The sequence below is a fragment of the Arachis duranensis genome, chromosome 2 (genome assembly GCF_000817695.3).
Source record: "Arachis duranensis cultivar V14167 chromosome 2, aradu.V14167.gnm2.J7QH, whole genome shotgun sequence".
In the NCBI taxonomy this organism is placed as follows: Eukaryota; Viridiplantae; Streptophyta; class Magnoliopsida; order Fabales; family Fabaceae; genus Arachis; species Arachis duranensis.
In genome coordinates, this window is record NC_029773.3 from 1427250 (window position 1) to 1445497 (window position 18248).

At 33.9% G+C, this 18248-nt stretch overlaps 1 protein-coding gene across 1 annotated transcript; it reads left to right on the forward strand.

Moving 5' to 3' along the window:
- Positions 1 to 3489: 3489 nt before the first annotated feature.
- On the forward strand, positions 3490 to 14704 carry LOC107472699 (glutamate--tRNA ligase, chloroplastic/mitochondrial). The gene is made up of 14 exons (XM_016092206.3): positions 3490 to 3841; positions 4408 to 4526; positions 4653 to 4774; positions 5392 to 5571; positions 5924 to 6042; positions 6112 to 6160; positions 6957 to 7058; positions 7251 to 7353; positions 7499 to 7562; positions 12732 to 12846; positions 13010 to 13110; positions 13288 to 13444; positions 13691 to 13936; positions 14417 to 14704. The coding sequence occupies exons 1-13, from the start codon at positions 3582 to 3584 to the stop codon at positions 13919 to 13921; spliced, it is 1722 nt and encodes a 573-aa protein (XP_015947692.1). The 5' UTR covers positions 3490 to 3581; the 3' UTR covers positions 13922 to 13936; positions 14417 to 14704.
- Positions 14705 to 18248: the final 3544 nt, after the last annotated feature.

Below are 18248 nucleotides of genomic sequence, written 5' to 3' on the forward strand. Positions count from 1 at the left end.
TCCGCATCATGGTTGTTCCCGGATGACCCAATCGGTTGTGCCAATTTATGAATTCATTTGGGCTAGTAAACTTCTGGTTTACAGTGGCATGTGATTCAATTGCACTAATCTTGGTATAATATAACCTAGATGAAAGTGAGGACAACTTTTCTAAAATCACCTTTTTATTTGAATCATGAGTTGTGATACATATTCATGACTTTCCTCATTCATAGTCTCAATATGATATCCATTTCGGTGAATATCTTTAAAACTCAACAAGTTTCTTAGAGACTTGGTAGACAATAGTACATTATTTATTATTAATTTTGTTCCTTCAGGAAACAAAATTATAGCTCTTTCGGAGCCTTCAATCACATTGCCTGAGCCAATAATAATATTAATATATTCTTCTTTTGGCACAAGATGAGTAAAATATATATCCCTTTTAAGAATGATGTGCAAACTTGCACTATCCGCAAGGCATACATCTTCATTACATATCCTTGTCATTTTCTTCAAAGACAAATAATAATAATAATAAAATGAGTAGTAGTTAAATTGAATACTTGATCGGAATTATTTTTCTAAGAAACACTGTACATAAAAATAATGTCATATACTGAAATTTTATTTTAAAACTTGACACATTTAATTATTTCAAAATTCATAAACATTAATATTTCATTACTTATATACATCATATTTGAAACTTGAATACCTAGAAAATAAAACTTAACAACAAGTTTTTTTTACATTATTTATTTACATGAATACATAACAATCTCACATATTAAACTATTTCATCATTGATCAAATGACCAATATTTCATTCAAAATCCTCAAAGAAATCAGATACATCATAATGAGTGGTGGAATTTTCAGCATCATTTGAAACAAAATTTGTTTCCTTTCCTTTGTCATCATTTTTCAAAGATGCTTGGTAAAGATCGACTAGGTGCCTTGGGGTACGACAGGTACGTGACCAATGGCCCTTTTCACCACAACGGAAATACTTATCCTCTGTTGATTTATTTTGCCCAGAATTTTTTTCTTTATCCCACTTCTAGTGAGATCCTCTCTTGTGAATATAATTTCTTTTTCTTTCATAATTTTTTTTGTTACTAAAACCTTGTCATTTACCTCTTTTGGGGTAATTTGCCGCATTTACTCCAGAAAATAGGGTTGCGCCAGCTACGCGCGCTTCGTGATTCTTTAAGAGCAACTCATTGTTGCGTTCAGCAACAAGAAGGCAAGAAATTAACTCAGAGTATTTTTTAAAGTCTTTTTCTTGATATTGCTGCTGTAGAAGCACATTCGAGGCATGGAAGGTCGAGAAAGTTTTCTCTAACATATCATTATCATATATCTTTTCTCCACATAATTTCATTCGTGAGGTGATTCGAAACATTGCCGAATTATATTCATTTATGGATTTAAAATCCTGTAGACGCAAGTGCGTCCATTCATATCGGGCTTGAGGAAGTATTACCGTTTTTTTATGATTATACCTTTCTTCAAGGTCTTTCCAAAGATCTGCAGAATCTTTTAATGTGAGATATTCATTTTTCAATCCTTCGTCAAGATGACGACGAAGAAAAATCATAGATTTGGCTTTATTCTTTTGGGATGCATTATTTTCAGCCTTAATGGTATCTCCAACATCCATTGAATCAAGATGAATTTTAGCATCTAGTATCCATGATAAATAATTGTTTCCAGATATATCGAGAGCATTGAATTCAAGATGAGAAAGTTTTGACATAATAAAAATTTGTTACCTGAGTCTTCCTAAAAATTTGATCAGAGTCTCGTGCTGATAACGTGTTGTAAAATAAATAAGGAAGAAGTAATAAAATAAAGTATAAATAGAAAAACATTACTATCAGTATTTACCAATACTATTATACTACTATAAAGATAATATATTAATATTATATTAGTAGTATGTGAAGAAAGAAAGTAAAGAAGTGCTTCATATAAGAAAAGAGAGAGAGAAAGTATTTGCTTTATTATTGTTGTATGTAAAACCGTTTTTTCTTTTTATTTGTTTGCATTCTATTTTATTTTTTTCATTTGTTCAAGATTTGACCTCTCTATTGAATCTTGACTAGAAAAAAAAAACATCATGCAATATATATCAAAGCATTTTAATAATCTGTTCATATATTGTTAAGACATATATGAAGTATATATATTACAAATTTTTAATCAATTCTTCCTAGATTAACGATAGAATCCCCCTTTCCAATCCTCCATTAGAGCGACAGGACTTTCAGACTTATCATCTTCAGATTTTACAGTTTCTTTAGGAGGCACATGATCCGTTATTTCCTCGTTGTAAAGCTCTAATAACGTTACTTTCATGTTGTGCTCTACATTCTGAGCCTCTAATATATCGAACATCTGTTTCACAGTTCCGGAGATGACACCAGCATCACTCGACAATTCGCCATTCTGCACGATGAAGAGCACAAAAGGATAATTGGATTTCAATATAAAACATTTGAGCAGACATAAAAAGTAATTAAAACAGGGAAATATTGAATATCTCCTGCACCGCCGATATCCCCTGCACTACCGGTATTTCCAGTTGGGGGTGTTTGATATGAATTTCTCAAAAAAGAGGAACATTTCAAGCAACGAATTCCCTGTCAAAAATAAGAACATTCATTACCAGCCAATATATGATTTTAAAAAAGGGTAAGTCAAGAGACATTATAACTACACAGGTATCGAGTCATAAGCCTGCACCACTCTCTCATAATAGATAAAGAGATTGATACACGATTTTAATGGTGGGATTGAATAATTGGTGATAGTTATTCACCAATTTATAATGTTAATATTAAAAAAAAGATAAGATTATAGTATCTAAATCAAAATAAAGTCTTAAAAATTGAGGATAGAATTTTAAAGTTAAGATAGATGAATAATAAGATAATAATTTATAAAAACGATAAGAAACTTGAAAAATGGCGTAGTACATAATTCAATTGATTGGGTAACACAACTAATCGATTGAATTGGGCAAATCTATATTGTTCTGATGACTTCAATCGATTCGGTAACACAACCAATGTTTTGGAGCATTCAATCGATTGAGTAGTATAAGAAATCGATTGAATTTTAAAAAACCAACATTTTAGTTTGCGAAAACTATGCTCCCTTGCAAATTTCAATCCATTGTTTTGTGGTAATCCAATCGATTGATTTTCAAAATAAAACACGATTTCACAATTTTGCCGAACGTCACGGATCAAATATAAACTTTTAATCGATTGAAATAGCAAAAAAATTTATTACGATCAATGGAAGGTCTAATTCATTATTATTTTTTATTTTGATTGTTAATAAACATAATAGATGAATAATAAAATAATAATTTATAAAATAAAAAATAATTTTTATAATTAAATAAAATATATAGAATTAATTTGTAATTAAAATTAAAAAAAATATTTAATATAACTTGAAAAGTGACTTCAAAGATAAGACAATGGACTTAAACACTTCTTTTCCTATCTTGTTAGTTTGGCGCAGAACTCAGTTGATTGAAGAATACACAGAGAGAGTGTGAGAGAGAGAGAGAATCATAAGCCATGGCCGCGTTGATGATGGTTGGTGCCACTGCTACAGTTACTCCCTGGGCGAAGGTGGTTGCTCCACCCATCATTCTCCATCACCATCGAAGAATCACCGCCACCTTCTTCCTCCGAAGAGCTTTCTCACTCAAAGCTTCTTCTCTCTCTCATCAACACCAAGAACCTTCACCCGTTCGCGTCCGTTTCGCGCCTTCTCCTACCGGTAACCTCCACGTCGGCGGCGCCAGAACTGCACTCTTCAATTACTTGTTCGCAAGGTCCCTTTTTCTTATCTTTTTCTGGATTAATTTTTCTTTTTAATTTTTATTTTTTAAGTTTATCGTCTTCTATTGGTTTTTGGGTTTGGTTAGGTTTCTTTTGTTCCTATCCAGCATTTCGTAATATTTAATCTATATCCACTTCGATATCTGCATATTTTAATGGTGAAAGAAGTTAGAAGTTAGAAATGTGACATCAATATACCAAAGCTGAAAATTGTTTCAGGATTTTTTTAATCTTAAAAGAAGTTAGAAATGTGAATTTATATTAGGTTCAATTGTCAGTGTGTCTCAAAACTATGAAACAAAGTTTAAGTCACATTGCTAACTTAAGCTCAGGAAAAAAGAGGGGGTGGGATAACCCACTCAAATTTCTGGTGTAAATGTGGAAAAATCGTTTAAGGAGTTTTTTGTTTGTAGTAATTGTTTTGAACTTCTCCTCTTCTTAATGCAATTCTTTTTCAGTATAAAAAAGGTAGTTGTGTTTTGGACGTTTTGATTGGATTTGACTTGAAACTTGCTATAATTTTTCTGATGTTTTGTGCTTTTATGAATTGCAATTTCAGGTCCAAAGGTGGGACATTTGTGTTGAGAATTGAGGATACTGACTTGGAGAGGTCTACCAAGGAATCTGAGGAAGCCCTTCTTCGGGATCTTTCATGGCTTGGCCTTGGATGGGATGAAGGTATTTTATGCTGCCTTTCATTTTTTGTTTTGTCGTCTGAAAATTTCTATTTTTCATTTTAATTTGCAATTCGATAAGATTTGTTCATGATTAATTTCTATGATTGTAATGTGGTGGACTTGTCAGGCCCTGGTGTTGGTGGGGATTATGGTCCATATAGGCAATCCGAGAGGAACTCTTTGTACAAACAATATGCTGAGAAACTCCTCGAATCTGGCCAGGTTTATCGATGCTTTTGTTCTAATGAGGTATTTATCCCCCCAAGCTCTAGATGACCCGTACTTGACATAGCTCAGGGAAATGTGATGTACACTTTCCTGCCCTTGTTCATTAAGTGAGGACTTGCCCATATGCTTTAAAATTTTTGTTATGTGAAATTTTCCTTTCAATGGGCATTTTCTGTCTCTACAATAAGAAACAGGACTTCTTGAATTGTGAAATTAGATAGTTGTGTTATTACTTCGGTTCAAATTCAAAATATGGTTCATGGGGTGGGGAAGGTTCAAATGCATTTGTGCTTCTTCCCATGTTAAGTGACTTGATTGATTGTTGAAAGAAGAGTTGGTGGGAATTAAATGGCTTTGGTGTTATTGATTGACTTCATGTCATTCTTCTGCCGTATTCTCACAAGCCATAAGTTGTTTTGTTTCCATGATCATGATCTTTAGTTCACCTTTGAAAATTGCATTGACGAGGGTCTCATAGTTTTTGGGGATATATACCATTTAGAAAGAAATACAAATACTAGATTATGAGGCTGCACCATTGGAGTTTGCTCATCATTTACTCTACTAATTTTGAAGAATTCATGTCTTCGATTGAAATTGTTTTAAGGTTAGTTCTTGACCCATATTTATTTTGACAGGAACTAGAGAAAATGAAGGAGGTTGCCAAATTAAAGCAACTGCCTCCAGTGTACACAGGTAAATGGGCCAATGCAACAAATGAGGAAGTAGAAGAAGAGCTGACAAAGGGAACTCCTTATACATATCGGTTTCGTGTCCCCAAAGGAAATTTAAAAATTAATGACATAATACGTGGCGAAGTGAGTTCTTACTGCCATTTCTAGATTTTACTTTATTTAATTTAATGGTATGATGGATGATTTCCTACCCCATGTGATAAAGATAACGTACTTCACAGGCATCTTTAGTATATGCATTGTAAACTTGGTCTCCAGAAGTCAACCGATATCTTGAAAGTATTTTCATCTCAGAAACAACTATTAATGATCCCTTTAGAAACAGCAGAATGATACACCTTCATGAAATTAAAACCTTATTCTGTTAATAAACATTTGAAAATTTGTCAGTCAGTAATGAAACAATGTAAAGTGAACAATATTTCTTTTAAATAACATAGACTTCCTATTAACTTCTTTTGGTAGTGTCTTGAAGGTTAGTTGGAGCTTGGATACGCTTGGAGATTTTGTGATAATGAGGAGTAATGGTCAGCCTGTTTACAACTTTTGTGTAACAGTGGATGATGCTACCATGGCTATTTCCCATGTTATAAGGTAGTGATTATAATTTCATAGTCAGTATTCTTGAATATTATTCACTAATTCTGTTTATTTGCAACTCAGAGCAGAGGAGCATTTACCAAACACTCTAAGGCAGGCATTAATATATAAGGTAAAAGTATATACTATATATACATATTTTGTCTAGCATTATTCTTTCCCTTAAAAAAATTTCACTGAGTCGAACCAAAAGTGAAAATCTGAGTTCAATTGAGAACATATCGTTAGTGTAAGTTGGTATTTATTTTGGGAATGAGCTGACATAGATTATGTTGAAGAAATGGAGTTATGTTGGAATTGTGAAATTTGATGTTCTGAGAGAATAGATAGACCAAGCCAGTGAGGAAATTTTGGAGCTTGGAAAATTGGAATATTTGGAAAGCAAACAGTGATCTAGGGTATAACAGACTGCTTTTAGTCAGATAACATCATTTAATGATGGTGCCAATGGTGGCAAAACTGGTTATGTGATAAAGGTAAATATGCCTTGATCCACAATCAAGGTTTTGATCCTCCTTTTTTTCCTCCCTTGTTTATAAATGCTTGATCCATGATACATGATAGACATGATAGGGCTAAATGACGTTGTTTGGTTCATGTAGCTAACCCCACCTAGTGGGATAAGACTTTGTTGTTTTGTTGTTTAATGAAATAAACGAGCACACTGTATCTGGTTCTCTGCCTTAGAACCAGCAATGAGAGAATTTATGATTGATGTCAAATTTTCTGAAACCCTAGAGAGAATGTTCACTACTCTGAGGAAGATAGATATCAACACATGGAGAACCCGTCCCTCCCCCAAAAAAAAAAAACCAATATCGCTTACTAATCCCCTTGTTGCTTTATTACAGACATTACTTGTTCTAGTTAACTGATTTTCTTGTCACCGTTCATGAATGTGTTTGCAGGCTTTAGGTTTTCCCATGCCTTATTTTGCACATGTTTCCTTGATTTTGGCTCCTGATCGGAGTAAATTATCAAAACGACATGGTGCAACATCAGTGGGTCAGGTGAGATTGATTCTTCTTCATTTACACAATGTATTTGTCATAGAAGTTATGATTTGCGATCTCACTTGATCCCCCCCTCCTTTCTCTCTCTTCTATTAATATCATGTTTCACCCCAATATGTACTAGTAAAGCTAGTAAAGCTTCTCTTACATGGATAATTAGTCCAAACTCTAATACCTGCTGTCTCACAGTTCAGGGAGATGGGATACCTACCTGAAGCAATGGTGAATTACCTTGCATTATTAGGCTGGGGTGATGGAACTGAAAATGAGTTTTTCACCCTTAATCAACTCGGTTAGTGGTTTTTTGTTTTTAATTCCACTATTGTAGTACTGTAAAGACAGTATGTTATTGAGAGTTGAGACTGATTGCTTACCAAACAGGAGTTTATTTGAACATGTCTTTACGGATATCTTTTTTTTTTTTTTTGGTCTAACAGTTGAAAAATTCACTATTGAACGTGTTAACAAAAGTGGTGCTGTTTTTGATTCCACGAAGTTAAGGTAACTTTTGTTTTGATTTGCTTTGTATTTTGAGATGAGATGAAAACTTACGGTTGCTAATTTTATGTTCTGAATGTCAAGTTCCTGTTTTCTTACTCAGGATATACATGGTGTTTTATATGCATATAGTTGTTGAATGCATTATTAGTTAGTGTTGACTAAATCAAATCAAAATCAGATTCCTAATTTATTTCATGAATCTTTTCTGTAAATAGAATTAATTATAATATCTTTTCCGGTTTTAGTTTAGCTTATTTTTAGGGACTTTATGATTAGAAATCTTTCCTTATTTTAGGCTAGTATTTTTTTTCATTTTCTAGTTATTTCTATTTCTATAATTCCTCTGTAAAGAGATGATTTCCTGTAAATTTGAATATACATAATATTCAGACACTTCAAGTTGGTATCAGAGCAGAATCTCTGCACTGTGCCTCTGATTTATAGATATGGCTGACAATTCCTTAGTCATTAATCATGAACAAAAGGAGAACACCATTCTTACTCCGTCAGATTTAAAATCTGAGCAATGTGTACTAGTTAGTGGTGACTCCCATTCAGTTCAGATTACCACATTTCGACTCAATGGGTCAAACTACCTTAGGTGGTCTCAATCAGTTCAGATGGACATTCGTGGAAGAGGGAAGATTGAATATCTCACCGGTGAGCGAAGCCAGCCTAACGCCACTGACACACAATATAATGTGTGGGATACCGAATTCCATGGTGATGACATGACTGGTGAACTCAATGGAGGAGGATATCAGTAGTAACTATATGTACTATATCACTGCCAAAGAATTGTGGGATAGTGTCAAGGAGATGTACTCTGATCTTGGGAATACATCCCAAATTTATGAACTTACTCTAAAAGCTAGAGAAATTCAACAAGGGAGTGACAATGTCACCAAATATTTCCACACATTGAAGCGGGTGCGGCAGGATCTTGACCACTTCAATAACTACAAGTGGATTTCAGCCGCTGATGCCAAACACCACCAACAAACAGTGGAAGAAGGGAGGATATTTCTATTTCTTGCAGGCCTCAATGTGGAGCTAGATGAAGTTCGTGGCAGAATTATTGGAAGAGCAATCCTACCCTCAATTGGAGAAGTTTTTGCTGAGGTTAGAATAGAGGAAACTCGACTGAACAGACTTCTTTGGAGTCTAATGCACTCTTAGTGGCACCTGCTGCACTTAAAAGTTCATCAAATCAGAAGCATCCCTCCAATCTTTGGTGTGACCACTGCAATAAACCTCGCCACACCCGAGAAACCTGCTGGAAGATTCATGGAAAACCAGCACATCTTAAAGGCAGCAAACCTGGTCCCAAAATACGTTCTACGCCAACTTCTCATGAGGTTGAAAAATCATCCTTGAGTAAGGAATAGGTTGAGCAGCTCATAAGGCTGTTAAATTCTAGTTCTGTATCTAGTACTCCTAGTGGTTCTTTGGCTCAAACAGGTAATTTTAGTATTTCTATGTCCCTTAACTGCACCTCAAACTTGAATGCACCATGGATTGTCGATTCAGGAAATGAGAAAATGAGAAAATTAGAGTTGCTGATGGTAGTTTTTCATCCGTTGCTGGAAAAGGTACAATTAAATTGTCCAAAAACATTGACCTAAGAAATGTCCTACATATACTAAATATTTCTTGTAATTTTCTCTCTATTAGTAAAATCTGCAAGGATTCCAATTGTGTTGTTACATTCTTTGACACTCATGGTATTTTTCAGGACCGGACCTCGGGGAAGATGATTGGCAGTGCTAAGATGATGGACGGGCTCTATCATTTTGAGGATATTTCGGAAGATAAAGTAGCTCAAGGATTTAGTGGTATAAGTTCTATGCCTATAAATGACCAAATAATGCTCTGACACAACAGACTAGGACACCCTAATTTTTTATATCTCAAACATTTGTTTCCAAGTTTGTTTAAGAATATTGATTCTTCCTTACTTAAATGTGAAAGTTGTATTCGTGCAAAGAGCCATAGAGTTCCTTATTACTCTCAACCTTATCATGCATCTAAACCTTTCCAGTTGATTCATAGTGATGTATGGGGTCCATCGAAAATAACGACTCAATTTGGAAAGAAATGGTTTGTGACTTTTATCGATGACCACACACACGACTATGTTGGATCTATCTCATGCATGAAAAATCTGAGGTTTCTAAAATTTTTCAGTATTTTTCAAAAATGGTAGAAACTCAATTTGACACAAAAATTTCAATACTAAGAAGTGATAATGGTACTGAATTCTTTAACAAAAATCTTGGTGAATTTCTTCAAAAAAAAAAGGTATTCAACATCAATCTACATGCCCCAATACACCCCAACAAAATGGCATTGCTGAAAGGAAGAATAAACATCTTGAAGTAGCACGTGCCATTATGTTTGAGGGTAATGTTCCAAAGTATTTATGGGGAGATGCTGTCCTAAGAGCAGCCTATCTCATAAATCGAATGCCTACGCGTGTGTTAAATTACTTCACACCGTTGGATACTTTCAAAAAGAATTTTCCAGCATGTAGGTTGCATTTTGATTTACCTTTAAAAGTATTTGGTTGTACTGTATTTTTGCATACACCTTCACCCCGAAGTAAACTTGATCCAAGGGTAGAAAAATGTTTTTTTATTGGCTATTCCCCAAGTCAAAAGGGTTATAAATGTTTCAATCCACACACAAAGAAATGTCATGTAAGCATGGATGTTACTTTTTTGGAACATGAAACATTTTTTCAGAAAAATTTTCTTCAGGGGGAGAGTCTAAGTGAAGAAAATTTTTTGCATGAACTTTTACCCACTCCTATCTTACATATTGAGGATACAACTTTCACTGATCAAACAAATTCTAAAATAATTGCCAAAAAAGATGTGAAAATCAATTTTGAAATTGTGCCAGAATTAGTTGGAACACAAACAGAAAAAGAAATACCACAATTAAAAAAGGAGCTTCGATGTTATGTTCGGAAATATCCCAAGAAGAATAGAGACCAGCCATCATCTCTGTACCAACCCAATCTGAAAACTCGGAAGACGGTCCAACTGTAGTACCTGAGGATCTTCCAGATAAATCTGAAATTGCTACTTCTAATAATAATTTGCCAATAGCCCTTAGGAAAGAAACCAGAACCTGCACCAAAAAGGTACTCAAACTCAGCACCAATCATCCTATTTCCAATTATGCCTCTTACCAAAATCTCTCTCAAAAACATCAAGCTTTTACTTCTAAAATTACAAATCTGTTTGAGCCTAGGAATATAGAGGAAGCACTAGATGATCCCAATTGGAAATTAGCAGTGATGGAAGAGTGGCATGCACTCAAGAAGAATGAAACTTGGGAGATTATAGATCTGCCACAGAATACAAAATTGGTTGGCTGCATGTGGGTTTTCAACATCAAGTGCAATGCTGATGGAAGCATAGAGAGGTATAGGGCTAGGTTAGTAGCTAGGGGATTTACACAAACCTATGGAGTAGATTATTGAGAGACCTTTGCTCCAGTTGCTAAACTCAACTCTGTGTGGATTTTCTTATCTCTTGCTGCGAATTACAATTGACCTTTACATCAATTGGATGTAAAGAATGCTTTCCTGAATGGGGAGCTAGAGGAAGAGGTGTTCATGAAACTTCCACTTGGATTTGAGGCTGAACTAGGGATGAATAAAGTGTGCAAACTAAAGAAATCTCTCTATGGATTGAAACAATCCCCAAGAGCTTGGTTTGAACGACTTGGAATGGTGGTGAAGGGACTTGGTTATACTCAAAGCCAAGCTGACCATACGCTTTTCTATAAACATTCAGCAGTTAATAAAACTGCAATCTTAATTGTATATGTGGATGACATTATTCTGACAGGTGATGATAGCTTGGAGCTAAAAGACTTGAAAGAAAAGCTTGCCAAAGCTTTTGAAATCAAAGAACTTGGCTCATTAAAATACTTCCTTGGAATTGAATTTGCAAGGTCTAAGGAAGGCATTTTTATGAACCAACGAAAGTACATCCTAGATTTTTTAAAAGAGACAGGATTACTTGGTTATAAAGCTGTTGAAACACCTATAGAGCCTAACTTAAAATTTAAGCCAGTTGAACCAGAAAATGTAATGGACAAAGGGAGATATCAGTGGTTATTGGGGAGGCTAATCTATTTATCCCATACACGCTCGGATATAGCCTTTGCTGTGAGCATGGTAAGCCAGTTTATGCATTCACCTGGCCGAGAACACATGGATGCTGTCTTTAGAATCCTAAGGTACTTGAAGGGGTCGCCTGGGAAAGGGTTACTCTACAAAAACTATGGACATCTTCAAGTAGAAGCCTATACAGATGCAGATTGGGTTGGGAATGTCATGGATAGAAGGTCAACATCTGGGTATTGCACTTTTGTTGGAGGAAACCTGGTTAGTTGGAGGAGTAAAAAGCAGAGTGTTGTGCCACGAAGTAGTGCAGAAGCTGAGTTTAGAGCAGTGGCTCATGGAATATGTGAAGCACTATAGGTAGAGAAAATCCTACAAGAACTAAGGTTTCCATTTCTCCACCAATAAGGTTGTATTGTGACAACAAATCTGCAATTTCTATTGCCCATAATCCAGTTCTGCATGATAGAAATAAACATGTTGAAGTTGACAAGCATTTTATAAAGGAAAAGATTGAGAGAGGACAGATTTGTATCCCATATGTTCCGACCACGGAACAATTGGCAGATATCTAACTAAAGGATTACCCAAGAAGACCTTTGATAGCATAATAAGCAAGCTGTCAATGAAGGATATCTTCAAGCCAGCTTGAGGGGGAGTGTTGACTAGATCAAATCAAAATCAGATTCCTAATTTATTTCATGAATCTTTTCTGTAAATAGAATTAATTATAATATCCTTTCCGGTTTTAGTTTAGCTTATTTTTAGGGATTTTATGATTAGAAATCTTTCCTTATTTTAGGCTAGTATTTTTTCCATTTTCTAGTTATTTCTATTTCTGTAATTCCTCTATAAAAAGATAATTTCCTGTACATTTGAATATACATAATATTCAGACACTTCAAGTGTTAGTTTATTCATATTGGGAATTTTGAGTTATATATTTCTTACTCCTAAAAAGCATTGTTGCTAAAAGTATATAATAAATATCTATTTAGGTTTCTTAAATTTATTCCTTGTCTTCTATTCAGGTGGATGAATGGTCAGCATTTAAGGGCACGGCCATTACAGGAAGTGGCCCAACTTATTGGAGACCACTGGAAGGCATCTGGCTTACTCACAGTATCAACAGGGCCTTTTGTTGATGTGAGATTTGATTCCATATGTTCTTGATTCAGTCTCATTCTAAGTAGAATTCTATTTAATCATTTTCCAAGGCACTTGAATTTATTTAGTATGATTTTGTTGTGTCGTAAACCATTAGACTCAAGTAAATTAACTATCTAATTGATATGTGGTTGACTAACAGGAGGCAATTGAGCTGCTTAAGGATGGAATTGACTTGATACCTGATGCAGATACGGCGCTTTCTAACTTGCTTTCTTATCCAATACATTCTACTTTACAAAGGTATAGCCTAATAATGTATGTGATATGACTTCTTTAGTGAATCTAGCTTTGCTAATATTTAAGGTCAACATCCTTCAGCTAATCGACGTTGTCTATAAATTATATCTATTTTTTAGATGTAAAGTATGATGCATAGATTGAGATTCCTGATTGCAACTTTGTACATGTTGCTGGCAGCCATGAAGCAGAATCAGTCATACAAGACAATCTCTCCAATTTTTTTGTCAGCCTGTTGGCTGCCTATGATAATGGTGAGCTGGTAGCTGCACTTGAAGAAGGCCATGATGGTTGGAAAAAGTGGGTGAAAGCATTCGGTAAATCCCTTAAGCGCAAGGTAAGCTGAATTGAATGCATATTTGTATAAATAAAAGGATGAAGTTAGAGGAATAGCTCTTCATGAGAGAGATAAACTACTTTGGGTTATTGGATCGTATATCAGTTGACAGGATTAAAACATAAAATCATGTGATTTTACCTTTTAAATTGTGCCATATACGTATAGTTATATGGATCACATTCACTTATCTAACTCTTGAAATAAATATCAATGCTAAAATAAAGGTTTTTCTTAATGTTCCAGGGGAAATCTCTTTTCATGCCTCTCCGACTTCTGTTGACTGGAAAACTCCATGGACCGGATATGGGAGCTAGTGTGGTATTGCTCTATAAAGCTGGAACTACTAGCATTGTTGCTCCTGAAGCTGGCTTTGTGACACTCGATGAAAGATTTAAAATACTTAGGCAGATTGACTGGGAAACATTGTCTAAGGATCATCCTGTCAAAGAGACTGCTGGTTCTGTATCTAACTGAGAACTCAGTTCTGAGGTCTGTTTAACTAATAACACCATGGTTTCCTTTATTCATTTTCTTTTTTGCAAGTTAGTTTTTGTTATTTTATCTCTATATATTCTCTAGTTAGAACATATCTACGATCATTTCCTGGATATCGTCCATTTTTTGTTGAAACATGTTCCATTTATTTCCAAATCATGAATATTTACGAGTAGGTAATTGTTGGTATTTATTAGTTAAAGTCTAAACGTCAAGTCTTGCAGTTGAAAAACTTGATTTAGTTTTACTAAATATAATATTCTATACACATATCCTATTTTTTTGCAAAATTTTCTTGTTCTGTACCCTATGTATTGTGCTCATGCCTATGCAAGGTAGGATTCGACCAAGCTAGATATGTATTGTTGGATTAACCTTAGGTTAACATGGTCTGATATCCAGTATGAGTGAGATGGAAATTTTTCTTCGTTCCTGTTGCTCATGGAATTTTTTCTACATGGTGTTAACGTACAGGAGAGATTAAACTTGAAGCGACACGAGTAACCTGATGGTAGATTTAGATCAATTGAGGGAATGAGATGATTCAGATTGTTTCATAAAACGAGTTGGTTAGGAAGGGCTTATGACTATTGGTTCTTCTGCAGGTCATCTGGTTTTTGCTTTTATTGCTTCTGTTTATTTAAGGAGATGCAAATACATGTCTTTTGTTTCTTTTTTTGTTTTCTCTTTTTTTAACAATTATTACCAATATTGGTGTGAAATTTTCTAAGTGGTTTTAAGAATTTGCTTGTTATTTTGATATGTTAAACTGAATTGATTGAGTTCTCTAATTATGAAATAATGATTCTACCAGACGACCTACTAATACTATAATAATAATTGGTGCTTTGAAGCCTTCCAAAAGTTAGCCAAGTCAATGAAAACGTCTTTCTTCTTTGCTAGATATCTTACATGGCTTTGTTGGGAAAATTTTTTGATATTTTAACCTTGATGGAGGGTTACCTTTAAGGAATAAAGTGATCTATTGTCATTGTAGCTGTTTATTGTGTGGAATGTAAATTTAGGTGTAACTGTGCAAGAGTGAGAACATTTGCTGGCTTGAAAACTAGTATCATAGCTTGTTTAAGAAAGCCAACGTATTAGAACTTATTTCAGTAAAATTGTTTGTGTATAAATTATCTTAAGAGTTAAGAGTGATTTGTTGAGTACATTGGCTCAACAGTTGTTTTAAGCTAATCAAATTTGTTTACATAGTACAAAACTGTTCTTTTTTAATATAAAATATTAAAAATGGTATAGAATGTAGGGGTATACAAGATTCCGTCTCGTCCATGTTCAAAATATATTTTGGTGGCTTTGGGTTTGTAACATTTGTTATTTTTTTTCAATGTCATTTTGGACTTAGATTTGGGTTGTGCTTTGAATAGTTTATTTTATAACCAAGTTAGATTGGTTTAGTGGTTAGTTTACTAGTCCGTTTAAATAAGCGTCGAGGGTTCGAATTTTGCTTTATGCATACAATAATCCATTGGCCAATGACAAATTCTTAAATGTAGTTTAGATTCGCAATGAATTAGTTCTTAATCTGTCAGGTTGAGTGATACTTAAAAAAAAAAAAAACTAAAATGGTAAATTAGCAAAATAATATTTGAAAGTTCATAGCTTACTTCAAAAGATGACTGATAAAAGAAAGATTTAAGTGTGATAAAAATAATTATTTTTTAAAAAGTAGTAACGAGTTTTATATTTGACAAAATATTGTATATTTGATTTGAATTTTTATGGAAATGTTTAGATAAGTATTTAAGATGTATGTAAACAATTGAAGCAAAATTTAATTATCAATTTTTCTATTTTTATAAAAAGTTCGGCCATTTATGAAAAAAATCTATTTAATGTAAAATCATTAAATTTAAAACATGAAAAATATTTTATTTTTTAATTATATTTGTAATTAATAATTATAGTTGGGACTTGGGGTCAAGGTGTTTAACATATTTTTACACGTCTTTATGTTGAGTTTCCTGCTATGACTCTAAAGATATGGATAACCCACTTGTATGATATTATTGTCTGTTGGAAAGAATGCCATGGTTAGCACTTATCCCGGACATGTTATTTCAACTGCTGTTTTTCCACTAGCGGGAAGGTAGAATTATAATTTGGTATATACCATGTTTATATTATTAGACTATTAGAATAGTATTTAATTACAAAGTTTAAACTTTCAACTGAAATTATTGGAGACAAGAATACCATTATAGACAAATAAAGGTGACGCAAATAAGGCAAATGCTACATCATATGAAAAAATGAGACGGTATTCTCTCACTCAAGTTATATTTGTTGTATTATTTTATTATTATGGTTAATATCACCTCAAATTAATATAAATTATTTTTTTATTATTAATACTTTCATGGTTATTATTATTATTGTGGTTGTTGTTGTTCCAGATTCTAGCGTGAATGGTGAAATATAAAGTATTTTGGATCCATTGATATTATTTTCTTATTTTAATAATATCCAAAAGATCAAGAAAAGAGACGGATTGGTTTTAAATAACTCATTATATGCACATTGAAATATCTATGTATTTATAATATAATAGTTAAGTAGTTTAGTACACGAGACTTGAACAGTGTTCCCACCAAAAACACCCAATTCTAAAACTTCGGAGGTGATAACACGTTTCCTACAATGAATAGTATTCCCTCCATTAGGATGAAAATACAAACCCACTCCAACGCGTCGGCTTATACATAAAGAAGCTTCCAAAAATCGTCCACCAACAGTGTTTTCATCCAAAAAAAATTGCCGTCCCTTCAGTAGGGCTGGTCCCAAAAGTAACATCCAATGGATGAGGTAACTACAGTATTCCCTCCGAAAGAAGTGAAAAGGTGATGGCTTCATTGGTCAGAGGTGTTGGCAAAATTGAATTTCAGATGCAAGTAACATATCTTTCCGTCCATGTGTAAGGACTTGCAGTTAATAAAAGATTGAATTTGGGACGACTTGTAGTTAATAAAAGATTGAATTTGGGACATCCCACTTTGGCGCTCACAAATTTCAATTTTTCCTGCTCATTCCATTCATTGATAGCAGAACAGCTCTATATAAATATTAGAATGGTATAAGTTACATGAAAAATATAAATCTATTGTTAATTGTACTTGGTAGAACTTTTGGTTGAAGCAGTTTGAGTGTAAAGAATGGCTGCAAAAACAGACTTGATCAAAGACATCAATCCAACCAAGCTTGCTTGGTCATTGGTTGTGGGTGCGCTCAATTATTGTATGAGTTTCCCAGCCAGTAAAACCAAAATGAGGTGTTTAGCTTGAAGATGGTTTTGCAAGATGAGTAGGTATTAGATGACTGATTGTTATACGCTGTATCTTCTTCATTAATGCCTTTCTAACAAGTTTTGGTTTCTTGGGTTTCAAAATGTTTTGCAGTGTGATAGAATTCATGCAACGATATGTAAGTCTGAGTTGGATTTGTTTAGGGAGAGGATAAAAAAGCATGCTGTGTATAGTATGCGAAATTTTATTGTGAAAATTAACAATGGGAATGTAAGGACAATTGCTCATAAGTACAAGTTTAGCTTCTATATAAAGACAGAGGTGGAAGACCTTCCCATTGAGACTTTTGCTTTTAATCCATTCAAATTTCGCCCATTTGCTAAACTTGAGACAAATGCTCCAATGAATGAAAATCTGTTGTTTGGTACGTTACATCGACATACTTCTTATTTTGTTAAGATATGATCTTGAATTTTATTATAGATTTAGATTTAAATGCCCTTATTGTGACATGCAGATTACATAGGAGAGGTTGTTGGAAAGGAAGAGGCTACGGAGATGATTACACGCACAGGTGAAGAAAGCAAGCGTATTACATTACACTTGGAAGACCTAGAATAATATTTACTATTTTGTCTCTTCTTTTAGCTGTACATTTTGTTTTTGTTTTGCAGTCATTTAATTCAAGCATATGCTGGATATTAAGTGTCCAAAAATACTGTTAGAGTTGTATTATGCCTTTCATTCCAGGAAGCACAAGATTAAATGTACATTGTTTGAAAAATTGGTGGACCAAGTGCTTCCACATCTCGAATGAGAAGATGGGGAGCCTTTCATAATGGTTATTCAGCTCTTTAAGTCGAATGTATACTTAAATTCTGTGAATATTCAAAGCACAAACTATGTCTCCAAATGTTACTTCAATCCAAACCTTCCCGAAGTTATTGAGTTCAAGAAAAGGTGTGTCTCTCTGGAGTGCCCAAATTGCTGCTATGTTATGAGTTTATAAAACATAACTTAAAAATCATATTAAGTTATATGAG

What these genes read in the sequence shown, in the direction of transcription:
- LOC107472699 (XM_016092206.3), top strand. Translation starts at nt 3,582, where the DNA reads ATGGCCGCGTTGATGATGGTTGGTGCCACTGCTACAGTTACTCCCTGG. An exon ending in TGGCCTTGGATGGGATGAAG is followed by an intron (nt 4,527 to 4,652) that starts GTATTTTATGCT and finishes TGGACTTGTCAG; the next exon opens with GCCCTGGTGTTGGTGGGGAT. An exon ending in GTAAATCCCTTAAGCGCAAG is followed by an intron (nt 13,445 to 13,690) that starts GTAAGCTGAATT and finishes TTAATGTTCCAG; the next exon opens with GGGAAATCTCTTTTCATGCC.